This window comes from Xenopus tropicalis, chromosome 5 (genome assembly GCF_000004195.4).
Source record: "Xenopus tropicalis strain Nigerian chromosome 5, UCB_Xtro_10.0, whole genome shotgun sequence".
NCBI lineage: Eukaryota > Metazoa > Chordata > Amphibia > Anura > Pipidae > Xenopus > Xenopus tropicalis.
The window spans coordinates 96,152,337-96,174,319 of record NC_030681.2 but is presented as its reverse complement, the minus strand read 5'-3'; the positions used below and the strand labels follow the sequence as shown (position 1 = coordinate 96,174,319).

The 21,983-nt window shown below is 35.6% G+C and overlaps 1 protein-coding gene across 1 annotated transcript in view; it reads left to right on the top strand.

Annotated features, from left to right (window-relative positions):
• fam83b (family with sequence similarity 83 member B) overlaps positions 1-21,562 on the top strand; it is a 38,140-nt gene extending 16,578 nt beyond the window's left edge. The window contains exons 3-5 of the mRNA XM_002934851.5: positions 15,688-15,852; positions 16,431-16,555; positions 18,987-21,562. Of these exons, the coding sequence (XP_002934897.1) occupies positions 15,688-15,852; positions 16,431-16,555; positions 18,987-21,390 (2,694 nt within the window). The 3' untranslated portion in view covers positions 21,391-21,562. The remainder of the gene's footprint in view (positions 1-15,687; positions 15,853-16,430; positions 16,556-18,986) is intronic.
• The last annotated feature ends 421 nt before the right edge of the window (positions 21,563-21,983 follow it).

Below are 21,983 nucleotides of genomic sequence, written 5' to 3'. Positions count from 1 at the left end.
TGAAAATTATTTTCATTTCTCTGTAATAATAAAACAGTACCATGTTCTTGATCCCAACTAAGATATAATTAATCATTATTATTATTATTAACAATCCTAGTGGGTTAATATAATGTTAAAATTATTTTTAGTAGACTTTTATAGTATGGAGATCCAAATTACAGAAAGATCCCTTATCTGTAAAAGCCCCAAGTCTTAAGCATTCTGGATAGCAGGCCCCATAACGTTTGTAATATTCTAAGCAGCTTCCCCAAAATTAACATTCACAGAGCCATTTTTAGGAAAACCAGGAACCATGGAATGTGGAAACACTTGTTGTAAAATCCATGAAATACACCTATTAAAACCCACCTGAAAAAAACTGCATAAAATGCAGGAAAAATTAAAGGGCTTGTTTACCTTTAAATTTACTTTTAATATGATAAAGAGTATAATTCTGAGACAATTTGCTGTTGGTCTTCATTTAATTTTTTAGTGATATTTTCTATTTATTTAGCTTTTTTCCAGCGGCTCTTTAGTTAGGAAATCCAGCAGCTATCTGGTTGCTAAGTTTCAGTATCAGTGTATTCAGGATTTTTTGAAAATGAAAACGCTCTATAAAAGTTGACTTTTCTACAAAAGCAAATTGAATTTTTTTTTCACATGCTATTGATAATATATACATTGTTGGTATGTATTGCCTTATGATGAATTCAAACACAGTTCTTTATAATATGCAAGGACATGAGGTAAATAATAATGGTTGTTATATTTCAGTCAAATAACTGTATGGATGAATCATGTTTAACTACAACAACATATTAAACGTTCAACCCATAATTATTTATGTGAACATTTTCTTCCTAATTAATTTCTGGTTTCAAAACTGTGTCAGTAATAGCTCCTTCATGCAGTATGTAACTTTGTGATGATAAGTATAGGTGTGAGATTTGTAACAAAAAAAAAAATCATACTCCAAAAAGCTACAAAATACTCATCACCCTTTCTATAACGCCCTATTGCATGTATGTATAACTTTATTTATAAAGCGCCACAAGGGTACGCAACGCTGTAAAATCTTACGATATACAAAATTACACACAGGGTGGACAAGTGTTATAATAAATACAATAAATAAGTGCTCCAGAAGGTAACAGCTGAGCTTTTTCTTAAAGAGAGTGGGTGAGTGTTCCCTACGGAGGGATTCAGGGATAGAGTTCCAGAGGTAAGGAGCAATGAGATAGAAAGGTTTAAGACGAGAGAGCCCAGTGGGTGTGGATGGTGTAAAAAGACGGAGGCTCTGAGAGGAGCGGAGGAGACGACCAGGAATGTGCAGAGAGACCAGTGAAGAAATGTAGTGAGGAGCAGAGGAGTGATGGGCTTTGAATGTTAGCAGAAGGATTTTGTAAGCTATCCTTTGCTTAACAGGCAGCCATGCCAGAGATTAAGTGAGGCTGAACAGGTTCCCTCTTAGGAGAGAGCAGGAGGATCCTGGCAGCAGAGTTTAAGACTGATTGCAGGGGAAAGAGGTGGGAGTCTGGGAGGCTGGTTAGTAGGAGATTGTAGTAATTTAAGCGGGAAAGGATAAGGGCATGGATTTGTGTTTTAGCTGTTACTTGTGAAAGAAAGGGGCGTATCTTGGCAATATTGCGGAGGAAAAAGCAGCAGGTTTTGGCAGTGTTGTTAATATGGTTAGAGAAGGAGAGTGACTGGTCAAAGACGACCCCAAGGCAGTGTGCTGAATAAACAGTGTTAATGGACATGCCATCAATAGTAATGGTGAAAGGATGAGAAGGGCTAGGTTTGGGCGGGAAGACCATGAGCTCTATTTAAATTCAAACTAATTTTTCATTTAAAAAAAAAAAAAAATGTTCCTTTGTACTTAATGGTAACTAAGATACACAAGTTTGTTAGTAACCTAAAAATCCTATTAGGGCTATAACTGTTAAATGTTGTTAGTAGACTTTTTTTAATAGATGTAAAGTGGTCCTCAGCCCAAAACTACTTTTTGCGTGAAGGAAATGCAAAACTAAACAACATTCCAATATTTATACTTTTTGAATTTAGCTTAATACCAAATATTCCACAAAAGATTCTGTAGAATATCAAAATCCAAAAGAAAAACATTATTTTTGCATTATTATTACCTTCACTTGTCAGATGACAATGGTTTGGATTTGGCTTGGCTAAGCACTATGAATCTAATGTATACAATAAATGCTTGATTGTAAATTGAACCCTATATGTGGTGCATCCCTAGTTACTGGTGCAGGCAATTATAGCCAAAAGAATCTTTCTTAAAAATTGCCATACCTCATATAAATATTAAATAAATTACAATTATAATGGTTTATTTACAATTTATAGAGAGAAAGGCAAGCTTTGCAAGCTACATACTGCCTTAGGCTTACTTTGTACTCTTTTTAGGGGTATGACGCACTCCATGCTGCCTAGGGCTGATAACATTTTCTTTAGAGTGTAATTCCTCATACCAAATCAAAAGAGAATAAGGACATTATAAGAATTGTCAACTTCGAAATATATAAAAAAAAATAGGTAAAAAATACAAGAATTAAAAAATGTTTATTCAAAAGTGGTGTTGATTATACACTGTATTATATTAAAGATTTCTTAGATTCATTACACAACACTAAAATGCATATAGATATTTTGAGCAAGGTAATAATTTGCATAACGCTAGGGTCACTCAGTCAGTCATAGTGATGGACAACTTAAGTACTCAAGGGGCATTCAATCACATGCCAAGAAAATCACAGAATTACTAATTAAACTGTCCAGGGATATTCATTTTTAAGACCACGGCTTGTAATAACCTGTAGGGCCTTGGGTTGTGTAAGGCTGAAAGCTTTAACTTTACCCTTGGAGTAAGAGAAGGTGTTTTCATGCATTTCTAATAAAATTGTTGTGTTCCACTAAAAAAAAAAAAAAAAAAAAAAAAGCTTTAGTAGAACCTTTTTTTTTAATCTTTTCTCTTTACAAGGTACCAGTGTCCAGAAAGTGAAAAGAGACCTTTTTGCATGACAATTGCTTGTCATGGTATTACCTTTCTGTGGCTATTTATTTGTTTATTTACTACTGTATCTTACACATGTAGGTGTTTTGCCCATAAGCAAGGAATTTAACATTGAATTCTAACAGAACTCCATCGAAGAGAAAAGTGATTTTTTAAAATGCTAATTTAGTTAATTATAGAATACAACACTGTATCTTTAGTGTGACAGAACCACACAGATTGCACCCAAATTGTATCTCACTCCACTTACCCTTTACACTGTAAGCTCTTTTGAATAGGGTCTTCCCCGCATTGTTGTTAACACTATGCAAACTCTACAGTGTGTATCTGCTTCAGTAAGATGTTATTGCCTTTAGATCTTGTCTTGTGTTTGTATCCCCTAGTTTATAAAGCACTGAGCTAGACATTGTTCCTATGTGAATTATAATATTGCAAGCTTCTAGGACAGCTAAACCCATGTATATATTAAAGGACACAAAGGTTGTCCAGGTACAGTAACCCAAAGCAAACAAGAATATGTTTACATTTTAAACATGCGACCAGTAAATACATCATATTGATTGTTTTTTAAAGGTGATAAGACCTGAGAACTTTGCACTTTTTATTATATAAACCATATGTTTCTTCTTCAGGCCTGGCAAAACTTTGAGCTGCAGGCCTTTGCTCTCTAAAATAAAGACCTGCATCTGTCCCATGAATAAATTGCTGCCAGTGTTTGTCAGACCTGTATTCATCATGCGTGGGTACGGTGAGGCATCATTTTGCACCTTTAGAGCTCATGCACTTTTGACAGGGGCATTGTTGAATAAGACCTATATAGTAATGTATGATGAATAAAAATGTGCAAAAATACAAATGAAAAAAAAATGTCACATTGTTCAATGTAATAATGGTCATTAGACAGCTATTTATTATTATTGTTATTATTATCTATTATTATTTTTTAATTGCACAAATTTCGAGGGTGCATTGCGCATGTTTATGACCTTCTTGAAGGTGCTGTCATTTATTTTGCACAAATTAACTGTGATTTCAATAAATGTTTAATTACATGCAGTGCACACTGGTGCAAATGACAGAAATCTGCAATAATTTTTTCAGCTGGCTCCACAGTCCCAAACATCAGCACAGGGTGCTGGGGTTCAGCTGTCCCTGAAAGGTTGCATTCTAAAATCTGGCTTCATATAGATATTGACTAAATAGAAGGTGATGGAACTGAGATAAGCAGATAAGAATGGATCATTTAACCCTTTAGACCTAAACAGTGATTGCGGAATGCGCGACTGCATAGCTCACATTGTGACATGATTTAAGCCTTGGGGGAGTCCAGCTGAGGGTCCAGCTGTCAGATCACAGAGGTCTTAGATGCTATCTACCAACCTTTGTTTATATCTCTTTAGGTTTTCCAACCTCTAACAGGCCTAGAAGGCTGACAAGTTTAGCCAGCCAAAGGGAAAACACTCTATAGCAGTATAAAGAATGTCATCTTATGATGAATGGGTGTGCATTTTGTAGTAAAAGAAATATACAAAGTAGAGGTGTAAATAGAGGCCCACCTAACCCGCTGCAAAATTACAGGTTCTGTTGCTTAGCACTTATATACCTTGGTTAATTTTAACTAGATTTTCCTATATTTTTCATCCTCTTTAGGTGAAATTGTAAACTGTGGTCATGGGCTAGGCTAATGTCCCACAGGGAGATTAGTCAACCGCAATAAATATTTGCTACCGAGGTGATGTTTGTTATCTTATTATATAAGTACCTGAGGGCCCATTCCAAGGGTGGCATATATATATTAAATAATATTTTGTTAAAAATTCCACCTAGCTCGCTGCTGGACACTTGTGGCTAAATTCAAAGGCAGAGGGGGTTACCAATCTCGTTATTGATTTGCACACGCACAAAATATCCTGTAAGGGGAGGAGGTTTGTGGAGATGTGGTGCCTAGGGCAGCAATGGACCTTAATACAGACCTGGCAGCACAGATAGCTCAGACAGAGCTGCTAAACATTTAAATACTTGTATAAAATATAATGAATATAAAAATAAAAGTCCAGACTACACATATAAATGTACAATATTGCCATATAAATATAGATTAATACTAAAACAGTATATAAACACAAGGCAAAAATTAAGATAAGATAATCTATTATGCTAGAAATTGGACAGACAGTGATTCACTGCAATTGTAATGTATGTGACCTACAAAAAGCAGCCCAATCAAAATAATGGCTGCCTATTATATTAGTTTGAATAAAACTACTTATATCTATTTATAAATACATATTAGATATTGCTATAAATTCACATTTTAGTCTTTACTGACCCCAAATTTTAACTTTCGTGTTTTAAAAAATACCATACTGTATTACATTAGGGATTCAAAATATCAATAATGGCCTAAATTAAATGATCCCTTATCAGTCCTTAGCAAGTTCTTAGCAATATTTGCTCCTTCCATAATTACAAAGGAAGGTAGGTAGAGATAAGAGGATTTGTTGAACCTTGTAACCCCTAAACAGAGAAGTTTGGGAGATCTCTAGGAAACCTAGTGCACTACAACCCCACCTTCACAATGTTCTGAAAAGAATAAAAGAAAGAGTAAGAGCATTCAATTCCAATTCCAATTTCCTGTCCCTACCCCACCATACACTATTAAAAGTGGATCACATAACCCTGACAGGGTAACAGCACTAAGAATACATTAGTATTTACCTCAAATTGCTAGAGTTCTTTCTTGTCAATTTAATTTGTTTCTTACTGTCTTTATTTTTCAGTATGGTGACTGCATTGCAAAAAAAATATACATGTGCACGGATTAGTGGTAGGAAAACACAGAATGGCATGTTGTGGGCATGCATGTAATTAATGCATGTAATTATGTTAGCAGGTGCAGCATTAAATGCTTATGAATGCTTTACTCCAGTGCAGACTTTGTATCATGACAGGGAGATGCACAAACAAACTCAGGGAATTCCTTTATTAAATCACTTTCATGTGTGAAACTAATTACCAGCATCCATTTCCTTCTTCTAAATTAAATGTGATTGCCTTTCTGATGCAAGCACAAGTTTAATTAACCAGGACCTGATTTAAAAAGGTTTTAGCATAAATTATAATAAGTTCAAAGCATACAAATTTGTAAAATAAACAACTATAATGAAGGATAAATTCAGATAACACTTATCTGTCTATCCACGTGTTCATTAGCTTGTTATATGTGAATGGCTGGTTTTTATGACGTGTATTTAAGTGGAAAGGCAAAGCAGTTTATACAGAATATTAGATATTAAGGCCGATTTCGTGTGTTTAGATAGAAGAACATACAGTAGGGATATAGCAGACCTAGCTGAGCATATTGGTTCCCTTTTGTACGGGTGGGTTGTACTATTTAAAAAAAACAAAAAAAACATATGTAAAAATATGGCTTAGGTGGCTGTGTTAACAAATGTCTTAATCCGTATATTTTGTGAATATATTTTATGTATCTGTCTTACGATCTATCTTGCAGCTAAGTCAGAGTGACGGCAGAAGGCATGCTGCAGGGGCAGGGTGGGGTTGGGTGCTGCAGGGTGGGGTTGGATAAGGAAGGTGTTGCTCCTTTTGTCTGTTAACAAAATGCTGTATGCTGTAGTTCATTTAGCAGGTAGTAAAATGTATTATGGTTATGGTTCAATATCCCTTCATCTAAAGATACCTTCTTGACAAACACTGCACCTCTGTCTGAAACAATATTTTTATGCCAAATGACAGAAAACCAACACTGAGGGGCCCATTTTCTAACATTGGTATTTTGTTTGGTTTTACAAATCATATTTTTTTAATGCTACAAATCGTTTATTTTTTATATTAATTGCTCTGAAAAATGTGTAATGTATTAATCTTAAAAACCTGAGGTCAAACAATCTTTATATAATTTGTGGTTTTAGGGAAAAAGTTAGAAAGGGTGATAAGTCGGTGATGAGTCAAGTAACCATGTCTCAGGAGACATAATCAATGCTCAAACTATATGCATGCCAGTGTGCCATGTACCACAGTAAAATCAGGGTTACCTTAGAGTGAGAAGAAGTAAAAAAGGTTAGAGCAGTGATCCCCAACCAGTGGCTCTGGGGCAACATGTTGCTCCCCAACCCCTTGGATGTTGCTCTTAGTGCCCCCAAACCAGGGAGTTATTTTTGAATTCCTGACTTGGTGGCAAGTTTTGGTTGAATAAAAACAAGATTTACTACGAAATAAAGCCCCCTGTAAGCTGATAGTGTGCATAGAGGCTGCCTAATAGCCAATCTTAACCCTTATTTGGCACCTTCATTAACTTTTATGGTGCTTGTGTTGCCCCCCAAGTCTTTTTTACATTTGACTGTGGCTCACCTATAAGAAAGGCTGGGGACCCCTGGGTTAGAGGAACCAAATCTTTATTGTAGGCATAGTAAGGTACTGCACAAACTCCTTTGTACACTTTAGTTAAAATGGTTCTGCCACAGGTACTTCCTAAATCCTTCCTCATCCATTAATAATGGTGGAAAAATTGTGCAGATACTGTAACTAAAGTACCAAGAATAAAGATGGCTATACATGTTAAAAGATCGGCAAATGAGTGGATCTTCTCCCGATATACCCAGCTAAAAGTAGGTGATATCAGGCTAATTCGATCAAATTACAATTACGGGCATAGGGGCTTTCAGACCGAGAACCACATCAACGAGCTGATCAGGTCCCTGATCTGACAGGAAAATCAAATGTGCCTGATTGACACTAGAGATGTAGCGAACCTCACAAAAAAAGTTCGCGAACCCGTTCGCGAACTTCTGCCAAAAAGTGCGAACTTTTGCGAACTTTGCGAACCCCATAGACTTCAATGGGAAGGCAAACTTTAAAACCTAGAAAAGCCATTTCTGGCCAGAAAACTGATTTTAATGTTGTTTAAAGGGTGCCACGACCTGGACAGTGACATGCCGGAGGGGGATCAAGGGCAAAAATTTCTCTGAAAAATACGTTGTTGACACAGCGTTGCGTTTTGTGCTGTAAAGGGCAGAAATCACACTACATTTCTAAACTTGTGTAATAAACTGCTTTTACAAGGACTATTGGGTTACAGCAGATGAGATCAGCAGGACAGCTGCCCACAGCAGCTACATACAGAGCAGTAGAAAGTAGATCACTAGTCAGCAAAGCTACCTAAACTCTCCCTCAAACCCCTGCACAGCTCTCTCCCTATGCTAACTCATCAAGCAAACACAGGCAGAATGTAAAATGGCTGCTGGGCTTCGGTTTATATATGGAAGGGAGTGGTCCGGGGGTGGTCCAGGAGGGAGAGCTGCCTGTTTGGCTGCCATGTATCTGCTGGCTCTGGGGTGAGAGGTCAAAATTTGGCTCCAGCTAAGGCGAACCCAAAATTGCGAACATCGCTAAAAGTTCGCGAACTTGCGAACTTGCGAACACCTGATTTTCGTGCGAATTAGTTCTCCGGCGAACAGTTCGCTACATCTCTAATCGACACATGCCAGATTTTCACCCAGATATTGATTTGCCATGGGGCTCATACATGGGCAGCGGCTGACATCGGTCTAAAGGACTCGAGTCCTTAAATCTGCTCTTGTATGCCACAAAAATGTAATATCCTGTAACTGCCCAAGTGATTCATTTTCTTAAGCTATATTTATATATGACAAGGGCAGCGTCGACCCCCCACAGGAATAAGGAAAGAAAGGATAACCACCAACTGACTCCTTTACTTACCTTATACGTGTATACACTTTCTGGAACCCTTTTTCCTTAAGACACAAATAATGACATCCAGGTTTTGGGATAGAGAAGGTTTAATTACAGATTAAGATAAATGTGCATTAACATTATCAAAGTAAAAAAGGAATTAACCAATATTTTACAACTCTGAGAAAAGAACCACATCCAAGGAATACTTGCCCAAAACCGCTGCTATATGCCTGTGCTACCTGACATGCCAGCTACCCAACCCCATAGGAAGCAGATGGGCAAGTGCGAACCAGGTAACCAACTTGTCACCCCACTTGCGGGACCCATGTCTGACAAGAGCCTACATAACCACCTGTCGGCTATTCAGCCGTAACAATCCATGGCCGATGGCAAGCATTCGACCGCTCGCTGCGACAAACAAATGCTCTGGACCTAAGTGGGTCCCCACAGGTAACTACCATGATCTCAGCTATAGGGTGGGTGGGAGGGATGCTGCTCCGAATCACCCAAAATGGCGCCGCTCCTCCCTCACTCTGCCCCTATGTCTCTTCTCCCTGCCTTGTCACTTGTCCTCCTTCCTGCACTGTGGTCCATCTGGAATCCCTTTTACAAATGCACAAGGGTGGCCTATATTATATTATGCTTTGAGCAACTGTACAGCTCATATATAAATGAAACCTTTTGCAGTTTTTTTGATGGATATATAGCGCTTCATACTACTTACCACACCTAGCAGTTCTTTTCTGCATGGTTTGTGGTTTTTGGGGTTAACATTTGTCTGGAATTAGCACATTTTCAGTGATCAACGTACCACATGCAGTGCGCCTTTAAAATTCTAAAAGAAAAAACCACTACACCCGCACGCATGCACAACATAATCATGTTTTTACATCATCACCAAATTCAAGTAACATTGTAAAATATAGTGCTCAAATAAACAGTGAGTTAATACAAAATACACATCCCAAAGTATGCGGCCTTGCAATATTTTTCATGGTTATATCTGTACCACACAGATATCTTAATGATGTGTGCTAACTGTGTCATTAAGGAAATTCCTTCCTGAATTCTCTCTCATTTTATTCACAAGAGTCAGTGCTTTAATGCAGGCTCCTCATAAATTAACATTAATATGCAGCAGCTTCTATTTTATATGATGGACTTTTTAGATCATAAGGGAGACCATTGTTTAAATTGGGTCATTTGCAAAGACCTGGGGCAGAGGTGTTTTTCACTTTTCCAACTTTACTCTGTTGCACAAGTGCACAAAGTCCAATCCCAAACTGGGGCACACACAGTAAATTAGCCAATACTGCCTCCCAAATGTAGGTACAAAAATGTCAAATCACCCCTGCTGCCATCTGCGTGAACTCAGAAGTTCACAGTTTAGAAGGACTATTGGTTGTAGGTTGCAATGATAAAAGACTTTTGAGGGATGGTCAGCAAAAAAACCTTTCACATGAAATATGGAGATATTCCTGAATAGAGGTGTGTTGTAAGCAAAATGGCTGTCTTGTTCTCTATATATTTGTTGAAGAATTATAGGTAGTGTATAGGAGGGTATGAGTATAGGTTGAAAAATTTGTTAAAACCAACTTGTTAATATCAAATTTCTATTCAGGAATATTGGGCAGTACACCCTGTGCACAGTTTTAAAATGCAACCGTGAGGGCACACTTCACTTGCTTCACAAGTGCAAATTGAAAAATATAAAATCATCACATAATTTGTCATATCTCTGAGCTCTGAAAGTGTTGCTTCCTGTATTCTATTAAATATGTATTTTTTGCAATAGAGACAACAATCCAACTTTCTGTTTGTTTTGCAAAACCTTTAGGAAGGAACTACTAAAATTAAAGGTTTGCTGAAATGTCTACTCAACCTTTTAGACTGCCTGTTTCAATGTTGTTTTATAGCTGATAACTTATAAGTGACTGTGTGACAGTTAGGGTGTGTCTTTATAATTCCTCAAGATTAAACAGGAATAACACTTCAAGTGAGCACCCAAATATAGACCTATTGTTTAATACATAAATAAATGATTCTCAGTAGCTAAAATGTTACAAAAGAAATTAGATTATATGTTAGGAATCAACCTAGTTCTGCTGTAAATATGATGCAAAGCACAGGCTGGCATAGAAAGAGTTAAATGTATATACTCATTGTATTTATATAGAATTTATGTTATGGTTCCCAGGGGACTGCATCAAAGTGTTGTAAATTGCCTTTCCTCAAAATAGCACATTTACAGGTGCTCATAAGCAACTTTCTTCTATACCTGCAGAGGGTAAAGCTTCAATATCACATTTGTAACATATATATATATATATAAATATATCCTCCTTAAGAAAGCACTCACGGTATTTGGGAAAAAAAGAAAATGTTTATTTACACAAAAACGTCTACGCGTTTCGATCCATATAGGACCGTCATCAGGACCTATATGGATCGAAACGCGTAGACGTTTTTGTGTAAATAAACATTTTCTTTTTTTCCCAAATACCGTGAGTGCTTTCTTAAGGAGGATATGTTAAGTTGTGGTTAGCACCCGGTCTATACTTTTTCGTTTTGGTGAGTGCCGATTTTGGGACTATATATATATATATAAATATATATATATATATATATATATATATATATATATATATATATATGTGTATACATTTATGTATATATGTATATACAGTATATATATATATATATGTGTATATATATATACCTATCAACAGGACCAGCACACCATTTCACAGCAATTCTTCTATTTATTCATTCACCGTGCACATCTGTTAAACTGGTTTAGAGTGCGGACACACAGCTTGACATATATATATATATATATATATATAGCTGTCTTCAGGAGACACGGCTTAAGTTTAAGCCGAAACGTTGAATTAAACACCATTTTGTTGCTTTAACACAAGTCCTGAGAGTGCATTTTTTGTGTGCTAACTGAATATATTTGCTTACTATATATATTTAGTATAAGTCCTAAAAGTAGATGAAGAAAAACTAGTGAAACAAATTAAACTATTTTTTTATATTTGGTCATGTAATTATTGAAAACTTCTCTTGAAGCTTCATCCCATGTAGGTGTAGATGGAGGTTGCTTATGGGCATCTGTAGATGTGCTATTTTGAGGAAAGGCAAGTGTGTGTTAGAAAATAAAGGTATCTGAATGAAAATATAAAATTATAAAGGTTAGGTGTCATGTGCTTAGAGATACAGGAGGAAGCGCATTTGTCCCACAGAGTTACAGCATAAGTAAGTGGATAAAAATGTTGTTTAGTTACCGAAACATCGCTGCCAAGAGAAGGCCAGATACTGTACTAGTGATCAAAGAATTAATCTTAAAGAGGCTGAGGGTCTAGAGGTAACGAGGAGCAAGAAAGAAAGGTTTAAAATGGGAGATGCCATTGGATGTGGAAGGTTTGAAAAGACCTTGGAAAAGAACAGAGGAGACAACCAGAAAAAGAGGTGTTAAGGAGTGAAGGACTTTGAAGGTTAGCAGAAAGATTCTGAGGGCACTCATTCTTGATTATATGACTCTGGCTTTAAGATATAGCTCTGGCTATAAGTTTGGCCAATATAATTTACAGTTAAGACATGCAGAAATGTAGGACTTGAAACCTGGTGACTTCTGATAAACTGAGACAAACTTTTTTCTGACTACATGTCCTAGCAGCTAACAGAAGAGTGGGGGTGTGGATAGCAACTAATCACAAGGGTGTTGCTGCTATCCTCATTTTTCCCACAAAGTCTCAAAGTTAATTTGTCTCCTTGCCTCTGAGACCCATGGCAGTTTCAGGCTTTGCTGTCTCTGAAATGCCTGAGGCAGAAAATCCTTATTAGCATACTGTTTTGATTAAGCTAGGCAAGGTGGCTAATAGTATGCAAAATATGTTAACTGGTAAGCAGCACTTATGTATCATGCTGCTAAGTTAGGCTTAAGGCATACTGTGCGTGTTTAACCAAAAGGGGACAGCAATAATCCTTTTTGCAGATGATGGTGCTACCAGGTTAAATGACTTATGTACAGGAAACAGCTGCAGCTGGACAAGCGAGTTCGGACCAATCTGGCTTGCACCGGGAGCTCAATGGTAGTCTAAGAATTCAGTATACAATAGCCCTTAATTTGTAGGTAGCATTTTTACCTTGAGAAGCTTTCTTTAATTATGTTCTTGTTATAACTTAACTTTATGATTTTGGCTTGAAAACAGGTGTGGCAAACATAGTTGAGCATAATGGAAACTCCCTTGGCTTCCTTATTTTTTGGCAGACATATGCATACATATGTATATACATATACGTATATAAAAAAAATACATGTATTGAGCATGTCTGGATAGTAAGTACGATAATTCTATGATGCAGTTTTAAAATCTATAAAAGAATCGCTCAGCAACTAGCTCAGAGTTTATTCAAAGTGAAGCCACTCACAAACCATTTATTAAAAGAACAGAAAATACTGTAGCTAAGGTCACCAGATCATCATAAATATTAGGTATATATCTAGAATGTCACAATAATTCAGAATCCATAGGTGTAATATTTATGAATTGAGACATTATAGTGTTTTAGTAAATGTGCCTCTAGAAGTTAATATTAATGCTAAACTACTTTTTAATTATTTTGTTGTGTTTCTCTTTGTGAAAAAGTACAAAAGTACATAAATAGTTTAACCCAAAAGCAACTTATCAAATACTGATTTAGTTAGACTAACTTGCAATAGCCAATACTGTCCAACATTTTCCACATAGAGGGCAAATATGCAGTATATTTTTGTATGGGGTGTTGCTTGGAAGGTATAGTTTTATAATTCCTTTTCATGTATGCACATGAATGTGCTTATTTACTGGATACAGTAGTTGAACGAATTGACAGCTGTTGTTGAAAGTACAGGTATGGGATTCCTTTTCCAGAAACCCGTTATCCAGAAAGCTCTGAATTACGGAAAGCCTGTCTCCCATAGACTCCATTTTAATCAAATTATTCAGAATTTTAAAACTGATTTCCTTTTTCTCTTTAATAACAAAACAGTACCTTATAATTGATCCCAACTAAGATATAATTAATCCCTATTGGATGCAAAACAATTATATTGGATTTAATTAATGTTTTATTGATTTTTTTTCAGTAGACTTAAGGTATGGGGATCCAAATTATGGAAAGACCCCTTATCCGGAATACCCTTTGTCCGGAGCATTCTGGATAATTGGTCCTATACCTGTACTTGCATCCAACTACACTCTTTGCACTCCTGTATTGTTTTGACACCAAGGGTTGGAAATAGCGTAATCCAGACTTGGATTTGTTAAATTTGTTAAAGCGCTCACAGCTGCACATATCGACTGCAATTGCACCAGATGCAAATTTCCCAGTGTTGCACTTATGCTGGAATTATGAGGAAAGAACTGCATTCTTTGTAAGAAAATATGGCAAATTGCATCCAACTTGCAATTGCAGTTGTAAATGAAAAATGACCCCTAATGGGATAGCAGTTGACCATAATTTATATCAATCAATCAAGGGTTTTTTTTAGTCACACAGGCCCGTAACTATACAGAGATATATATACATATGATACGCAACTCCTCTTTCATTCCTCTCATGCTGTACCACATATTTTTTTCCACTCTGTTTTCCTTTTCATCTTTTCCTTTTTTTGCTTTTGCTTTCCACATCTCCCGCTCTGCCCTCTTCTGCTTCCAACCTTTTATCCATGCAATTCTCTAATCTGTCATTTATTTACTGTGGTTTTTCACTAGAAAACTGTAGCAATCATAACGCCTCATTTGACATTATACTTACACAACGTTATTGCCTTTGTCACTGATTCAAGTGCTGTTTTGCAATTTGAATTGAAATTCATAGTTTGCTATGGAACAAAATGATTCAAAAGATTAATCAGTCAGTCAGTAACTGTCCCTTCATCTGCTAAAGAAGCCACATTGGGTCCCTTACATACAAAAGCTGCGAAGTAAGGTTTTAATTCAATTGCATGGATCCCTCTAAAAATGTGTGTCAGCTTTGACAGCAATACAAATAGGCTCCAAGGCGTGGGCAGTTTGGCATTCAACGTTAAAATTTTTTAATCAATATAAACAATGAAAGATGTAATTGCTGTTTTCTTTGGAGTATTGTAATACAAAGCACAGTGTTCTCCATTGCAAATCACTTTGATTTTCTTTAGTGTGGTTTTATTTGAAATAATAATTGAGTCTAAGGCTACTGGATATTTTTACATTTGTTTCAATTTTATGCTTTTTTCCGACACGCATTAACAAACACAAAATAAAATATATAGGGCAAAGAATAATTTAACGAAGAATACTTACTGGATTATTTTGCAAATAATATTTGGTTTTTCAATAACATAGTACTTTTTTTTGTTACTTTGTATCTTTTATTTAGAGAAAATGCACTTTTTACCGTTTTACAAACTAGAAAATGATCATAAAATGGAACTTTTTTTGCCTAATTTGCTTAGTGCAGGGCTGTCCAATTTATTACATGTAGTCATTTCTTATGTAGCGTGTATAATAGCCAGATATTAAAATGTTGAAGTCATACATTAAAGTCTATATCGCTTTTGAGCAAACGGGGGGGGGGGGGGGGTCAGGCCCACCCCTGGTGTGGGGACAAGGTAGCTCCTGTATGTATAGGACAGTCAAATGCATTTTTTAGTCCAAGTCCAAGCTTACCAAGGCATAACCTGGCCACGGTTACATTTAATGGGCATGTTCACGGCAAAATAGGCGTGGTCAAGTTGGAATAGTCACGTGCATCAAAAAAAAGTTGCATTATTACCATTTACCCAATTTTTCAGACATTTCACTCATCGCTACTTGCCACATTACATTTGCCACATTACATTGTTTTAAAGGATATGTGGGCAGTTTTAATCTCGCAGATTTATGTCTTTAGTATATATAATAACATATTATTCTTTCTTATTCTAGGTAATTGCTATTGTTATGGATATGTTTACAGATATAGATATACTTAGAGAACTTGTGGAGGCATCAAGCAGAGGAGTTCCAGTTTATCTTCTTCTAGATGACATAAACTTTCCACATTTTCTCAAAATGACAGAAAAACAAGGAATTCAGGTGCAAAGACTCAGGGTGAGTAGAGGTGCCCTTCTATTAGTTTTAAGGATACAAAATGTTTAATACTACAAATCTATCTGGGTATGCTGAGTCATGTGATTTTACAGTTTAACAATTTTAGCTCCTGAAACAGTGTATACCTGAAAAGAAGAACTTATCTTTCCAATGGTGTTGTCTACCACTAATGTCAATACAAGGCATTAAAAAAAAAAAAAGCCTTCACGTTTAACCCTTCACTGGTTTTAAAGTAATTTCATCGCTTAAAATATATCAGTGGTGCTGCAATTATTTGAATACTTTTGATTAGTGGCAATATATATGATTTAAACTTGATTGTTTATATAAAATAACAAAGATACATTATAGTTAGTGATGCGCGAATCTGTCCTGTTTCGCTTCGCCGGTAAATTTGCTAATCTCTTAAAAGATTCATCATTTTTTGACACCCATTTTTGCAAAACAATCCGCTAATGGCGAAACATGGAAATTCGTCGCAAATCAATGCCTTGCAAATTATTTCACCCATCACTAATTATAGTATTATAAAAACAGTACATAATGTTTAAAATGTATTCTATTTCTTTCCTTTACAGAACTTAAGAATAAGAACTGTCAAAGGTCAAGATTATTTTTCAAAGTCTGGTGCTAAATTTTCTGGCAAAATGGACCAAAAGTTTTTACTGGTGGATTGCGAGAAGGTCATGTATGGTACTTACAGGTAAATTTACATTTGTTAGCCTTGATGAGTAAATCTGTCATGTTTTGCTGAAAATTTTGCAAATCTTGTGAAAATGTTGTGCGTAAAAACTAATTGTTGCATGTGTCTTTTTTTGATGTGGATGACAATTTTTTGACATGGACGACATTTGTTTGTTACACACCGAATTTTTATCCCTGTTTCGCAAAACAATCTGCCAATGGCGAAGCACGGAAATTTGCCACAAATCCATGTCTGGCGAATAATTTCGCCCATCACTACTAACCACAGATGAGAAAATGTTCTGTTTTGAGGGGGCATAATTATAGATTCACTTATTGAAAGTGTTGGCTCTTGAGGCTGATTATGGTACACCATGCTACTTGGATGACATCCCTTCACTCTTGTTCAATTTATGACATTTAAAGGAACAGTAACACCAAAAATTGAAAGTGTATAAAAGTAACTAAAATATAATGTGCTGCTGCCCTGCACTGGTAAAAGTTGTGTGTTTACTTCAGAAAGTCTACTATAATTTATATAAATAAGCTGCTATGTAGCCATGGAGGCAGCCATTCAAAGGAGAAAAGGCACAGGCACATAGCAGATAACAGATAAAACACTATTGTATTCTACAGAACTTATCTGTTATCTGCTATGTAACCTGTGCCTTTTCTCCTTTTTTCCAGCTTGAATGGCTGCCCCCGTGGCTACACAGCAGCTTATTATATAAATTATAGTAGTGTTACTGTAGCAAACACTCCAGTTTTACCAGTGCAGGGCAACAGTGCATTATATTTTTATTACTTTAAAGCTCTTTCATTTTTTGGTGTTACTGTTCCTTTAATTCTGAAAGACCACACAAAACATTTCCTGTAGTCACATTAGTGATTTAAGGGCATGGAGGTGAAACTGGGAAATTGTAATACTTGATGATTGTTGTACTCTTGTATTTAATAATAAGCTCTAAATTACTAATTGTGAAAATTACTTTTTTTTTTTTTACCAGAGGCAGCAGATTTGCACAAAATAGATTTAAATTTTTGTGGTTTTAGAGGTTTTCGGGGTTTTTTTTTTTTACATTTGCAATCCATGAAGATTCACAGGGAAATGTAAAAACCACAAAAAAATTGTGTTTTTTGCATTCTTTTCATTTTTGTTCCACAATTTCATGCATTCATGCTTTTTCAATTAGGATCTTTTAATAAATGATTAGGCATTAGTGGAAATTAGTTTATTTGTGGTTTCACAATACTCTAAAACCTGATACTGATAAATCTGCCCCATAAGACCCCATTTACTAACACTCATATTTTCTTTTTCATTTTAACAAATCTTGGTTTTTAGTGCTAAAAATATTGGATTTTACTAGTTACACTAAAACTCGAAAACTTCAAAATTTATTAAGCAAACACGAAAACAAAAGACAAAACTTCCCTAAAAGCTGACAAGGTCATGTAGAAGTCATCGGGAATTGTCTTGGGCAAATTGTAGCAATCTTTAATTCATTGTTTTAGAGGTTTTCTTATGAAAAATTCTTACAAAAACAGCAGGTTTACATGTTCTTTTCATTTTCGTTCCACACTTGAATTTGTGCTGTTTATATTTAGATCTTTTAATAAATTATTATTCATTTGTGGAAAGAAATTATTAGTGGATTTTAAAAAAATCTCAAACACTAAAATCAGAATGTTGATATATGTGCAATTCATTCCACAGAAGATAAAAACAATTAATAGGACTAATAACAGAGCAGATCTTTTGGTTATATATCGGATGGTAATTTTTTTCCTGAGTTTTTATAGTACAAATATTTGCTTATTTTGGGGACAGGCAATTTTATTGAATTTTAAAATACTTAGCAGTGTCCAGACTACAAATAGCCCCAGACTTCTTAAATGATCAATTCCTACTATATCCTGGTCTGTATTTATTATTCTAAAATTTGATTGTATCTCTTCACACAAGTTATAAACAAATATAATGGATTTGTTCTTGTTAACAGTTAATACCTGCTGCTGGCTTCTTGGTTATCTGTAAAAAATAAAGGTTATAGTCCAAAACTGCAAATTAGTTCAAACCTTCAGAAGACAAGGGACAATAAACAAGATAGAAATAATGTATTCAGCCCTTTATATTTCCTTTAAACTAAGTAAAACGTATAAAAGCTCTTTAATAGGACAGATGCTGCTTCTGGTTGATGTTACATAAAGGCCATACTGTTGTTGTTGTTGTTGTTGTTACTTTTATTATTATTATTTTGCTCTATTATTATCTTGTATAATGTAAGTATTAAGAGAAATGCAAAATTATATTCCCATTGTAGGGATTTCCATGCACCTAAATATGCAAAATGTTATATTTAGGAATATAATCCTTTTTGATAACTTGGTTATTTTTAAAAAGTTCAAAAATAGCTTCTAATTTTTTTATGTCTTTTCTTTTTCTTCAGTTTTATGTGGTCGTATGAAAAGATACACTTAAGTATGGTCCAGATTATCACTGGAAAACTAGTAGAATCGTTTGATGAAGAATTTCGAACAATATATGCCCGCTCTTGTATTCCTGGTGCATTTGGTTCCGAGGAACTGGTTTCTGGAAAACTGAAAAAAATTCCATGGGAAAATGGCACATACCAATATTCAAGGTCTTCGTTACTCTCAGCCTCATCCCAGCGGAGTCTTTTTGGCAGGAAAGAACAGATTCATGCATTAGATTCTACCTATTTAAAACCACGGACTCGATTTATGAACAATGAAGATGATAAATTTGGGATGAGAAATGCTTCATATCGACCTCATCAATTGGGATTCAATGTTCAAAATAAAATTCAGCACTTTCAACAGTTTGAAAGGCATGACAATTGGAAAAGACATAGCTATGCTGCAGGGGACAAAACAGAGATGTCACCTTATATGATGCTAAATAGAGCAATGAACAATAGAGTAAATAATGCCCCCGCTACCTGGAATAGACAAGTAGATGTTGCCAGCATTGGGTCTTCATCAAGGGGTGGCTATTCAAGTAACTACAATGGGTCTACACAAAGTTTTGCAACCCGATTAACACCAAGAATAGTTCCAAACCTATCAGAAAGAAGTGTCCGAAGATCTTTCCATGGAGCTGATAATCACATACGATCTTTACAACAAAGAATGCCAACATTGGAACGCACCACTAAATCATTTCTTCGAAACTGGAGAATTGAATCATATTTGAATGATTACTCAGATATTCCTCCTGATTCAAATGACACATTTAGTGAGAGGAATGAAGTAGCTGAAGGAACTGAAAGCATTACTGATAACTCTCTCTACAGCAATTCCCGACTTCGCTCATCATTCTTATATAAAGCCACATTGCCTGAACAAAGGGAAGCAAACAGTACCACTGGCTCTTCCCATTCAAATTCTACAATAGTTGACTCCCAGGGTAGCCTTACACCAATAGCATCATCACCATCACCACATAATATGAGGTTCTCAGATACTATGGATCAAAATAACTTTACAAATTATGACAACCAACACACAACTCCACAGGATACTTTTAAAAGGCACAGTCTACAAGTTCCAGAAAATTCAGGACTTGGTTCAAATTACACTTCTCATTTAGGGCAAACAAGTTACTTGTACACAGCTCTGTGTACAAACAATCAGACTGAACCTACTAAAACACAGAATGATACCCTTTTCAAAAGGAGAAGTTTGCCTCTCTTTGAACACAGAAAAGTAAATGGAGGTCAAAATAACACCATAGTGCCACCGAATTATATTTATAATTCATTGGTCAGGAGAAAACCTGAAAACATTCTGCATCAAAATACTTTGAATTTTACTAGCACTCCAAATCTGGAAAATGCTGTACAGCATACTGATGAAAATACAAACAGTAAATCACAGTCTTCTCTTGTTACGCAAGCTACATCAACAGAGTCATTAGATGCAACCAGTCAGGAAGACCACAACGCCCATTCACCAACAAAGAAAGGCTCACCCAACTTCCTTAAAAAAGGATCACAAAAACTGAAATCTCTTCTTAATCTGGCGCCTGAGAAAAAAGAAAATATTTCTAAAAACAAAACTCCTGCATTTTATAGAATGTGCAGTAGTTCTGATACTTTAATTTCTGAAGGCGATGAACATGGAAGCCCCAAAAAGTCTGACACAAAAAATGATGTCTCACTGAAAAAAGAAAAGTTAAGACTCTCAGCTTCGCAATTTAGCTTGAATAAGAGTAAAGAAAGCATTTGCACAGCCCCTCCTAAATCTCCAACACCCATTTCTGAAGAAACTGACCAAGTAACGCAAACTCCAGAAATGATTATAACTGAAAAAACAGGAGATGCATCTGCACCACGGTTTAATACAGAGCAAATTCAGTATCAAGACACCAGAACATATGCCACATATGGAAGAGTGATGCCACCACAAAGGGATCTTACTTGGAACACACAGACAGAGGTATTGCCTCAACACAATGAAATGCCTACAATGATGCAGAGAGAAATGCATCTAAGGCACTCACAGCACAGGGGAATGCAACAAATTGATATGCAGCAAAGGGATATGTTTACACAACATAAGCCTCAAGAGGAGGTTAACCCTGCTAGAGTAAATGAGAGAAGAGTGTATAGTCGTTTTGAGCCTTTTTGTAAATTGGAAAACACAATGCCTGTACACAACAGTAATCTTCAGATTTCAGATTACCACAATAAAGGGGTGATGAATACTTACAACAGACCCAATAATATTCTTAGTTACAACTCTTCAGTGTATAATCCTATACAACCTCCTGAGAATAAATTTGGCCGGTTTATGCAAAAATTTGGAAGTTTTATTCACAAAAAACAATAACTATAAAAATAAATGGACTTTACTTATAAACAACATTGGTAAAGGAGATATGCATATGCTTGAGAACTTTTTGTATATTTTACAACTTTGTAATAAAACTGCATATATGCATTTCTCTGAGACTATTTTCTTGCTTCAAGGAAAAAAATAAAGCAGCTTTTTTTTTTTAAAACTTGCTTTCATTTTTTTTTTAAAGAAATACACACATTCTGGTCTTTAAAAACCAAGGTATGGCAAGGTAAGAAATGAAATGAAGAAATTCGACATAAAGGTGTTTACAGTAAAACAGCATACTTACAAAATGCGTTGTAGAAATCAATGTTTTTGTTTTGTTTTATTGTTTTTGATACATGGGATTAGGTGTTTTAAAAAAAGCTCCATATGTAATTAAAGGGGAACTCTGGTTTCCAAACCGGAATTTGTTGTCTACTCCAAACAACACAGAAACCCTAATATCAAAAAATATGAATAAATACCATTTTAGATGCTAAAATCCAGCTGCAAAACAGTTCTTCTCTTTCTGCATCATTTCAATGTCTGGCAGGAGAGAAGGGACTAAAACACTGATGTTACAAATTGTAACAACAACTCCA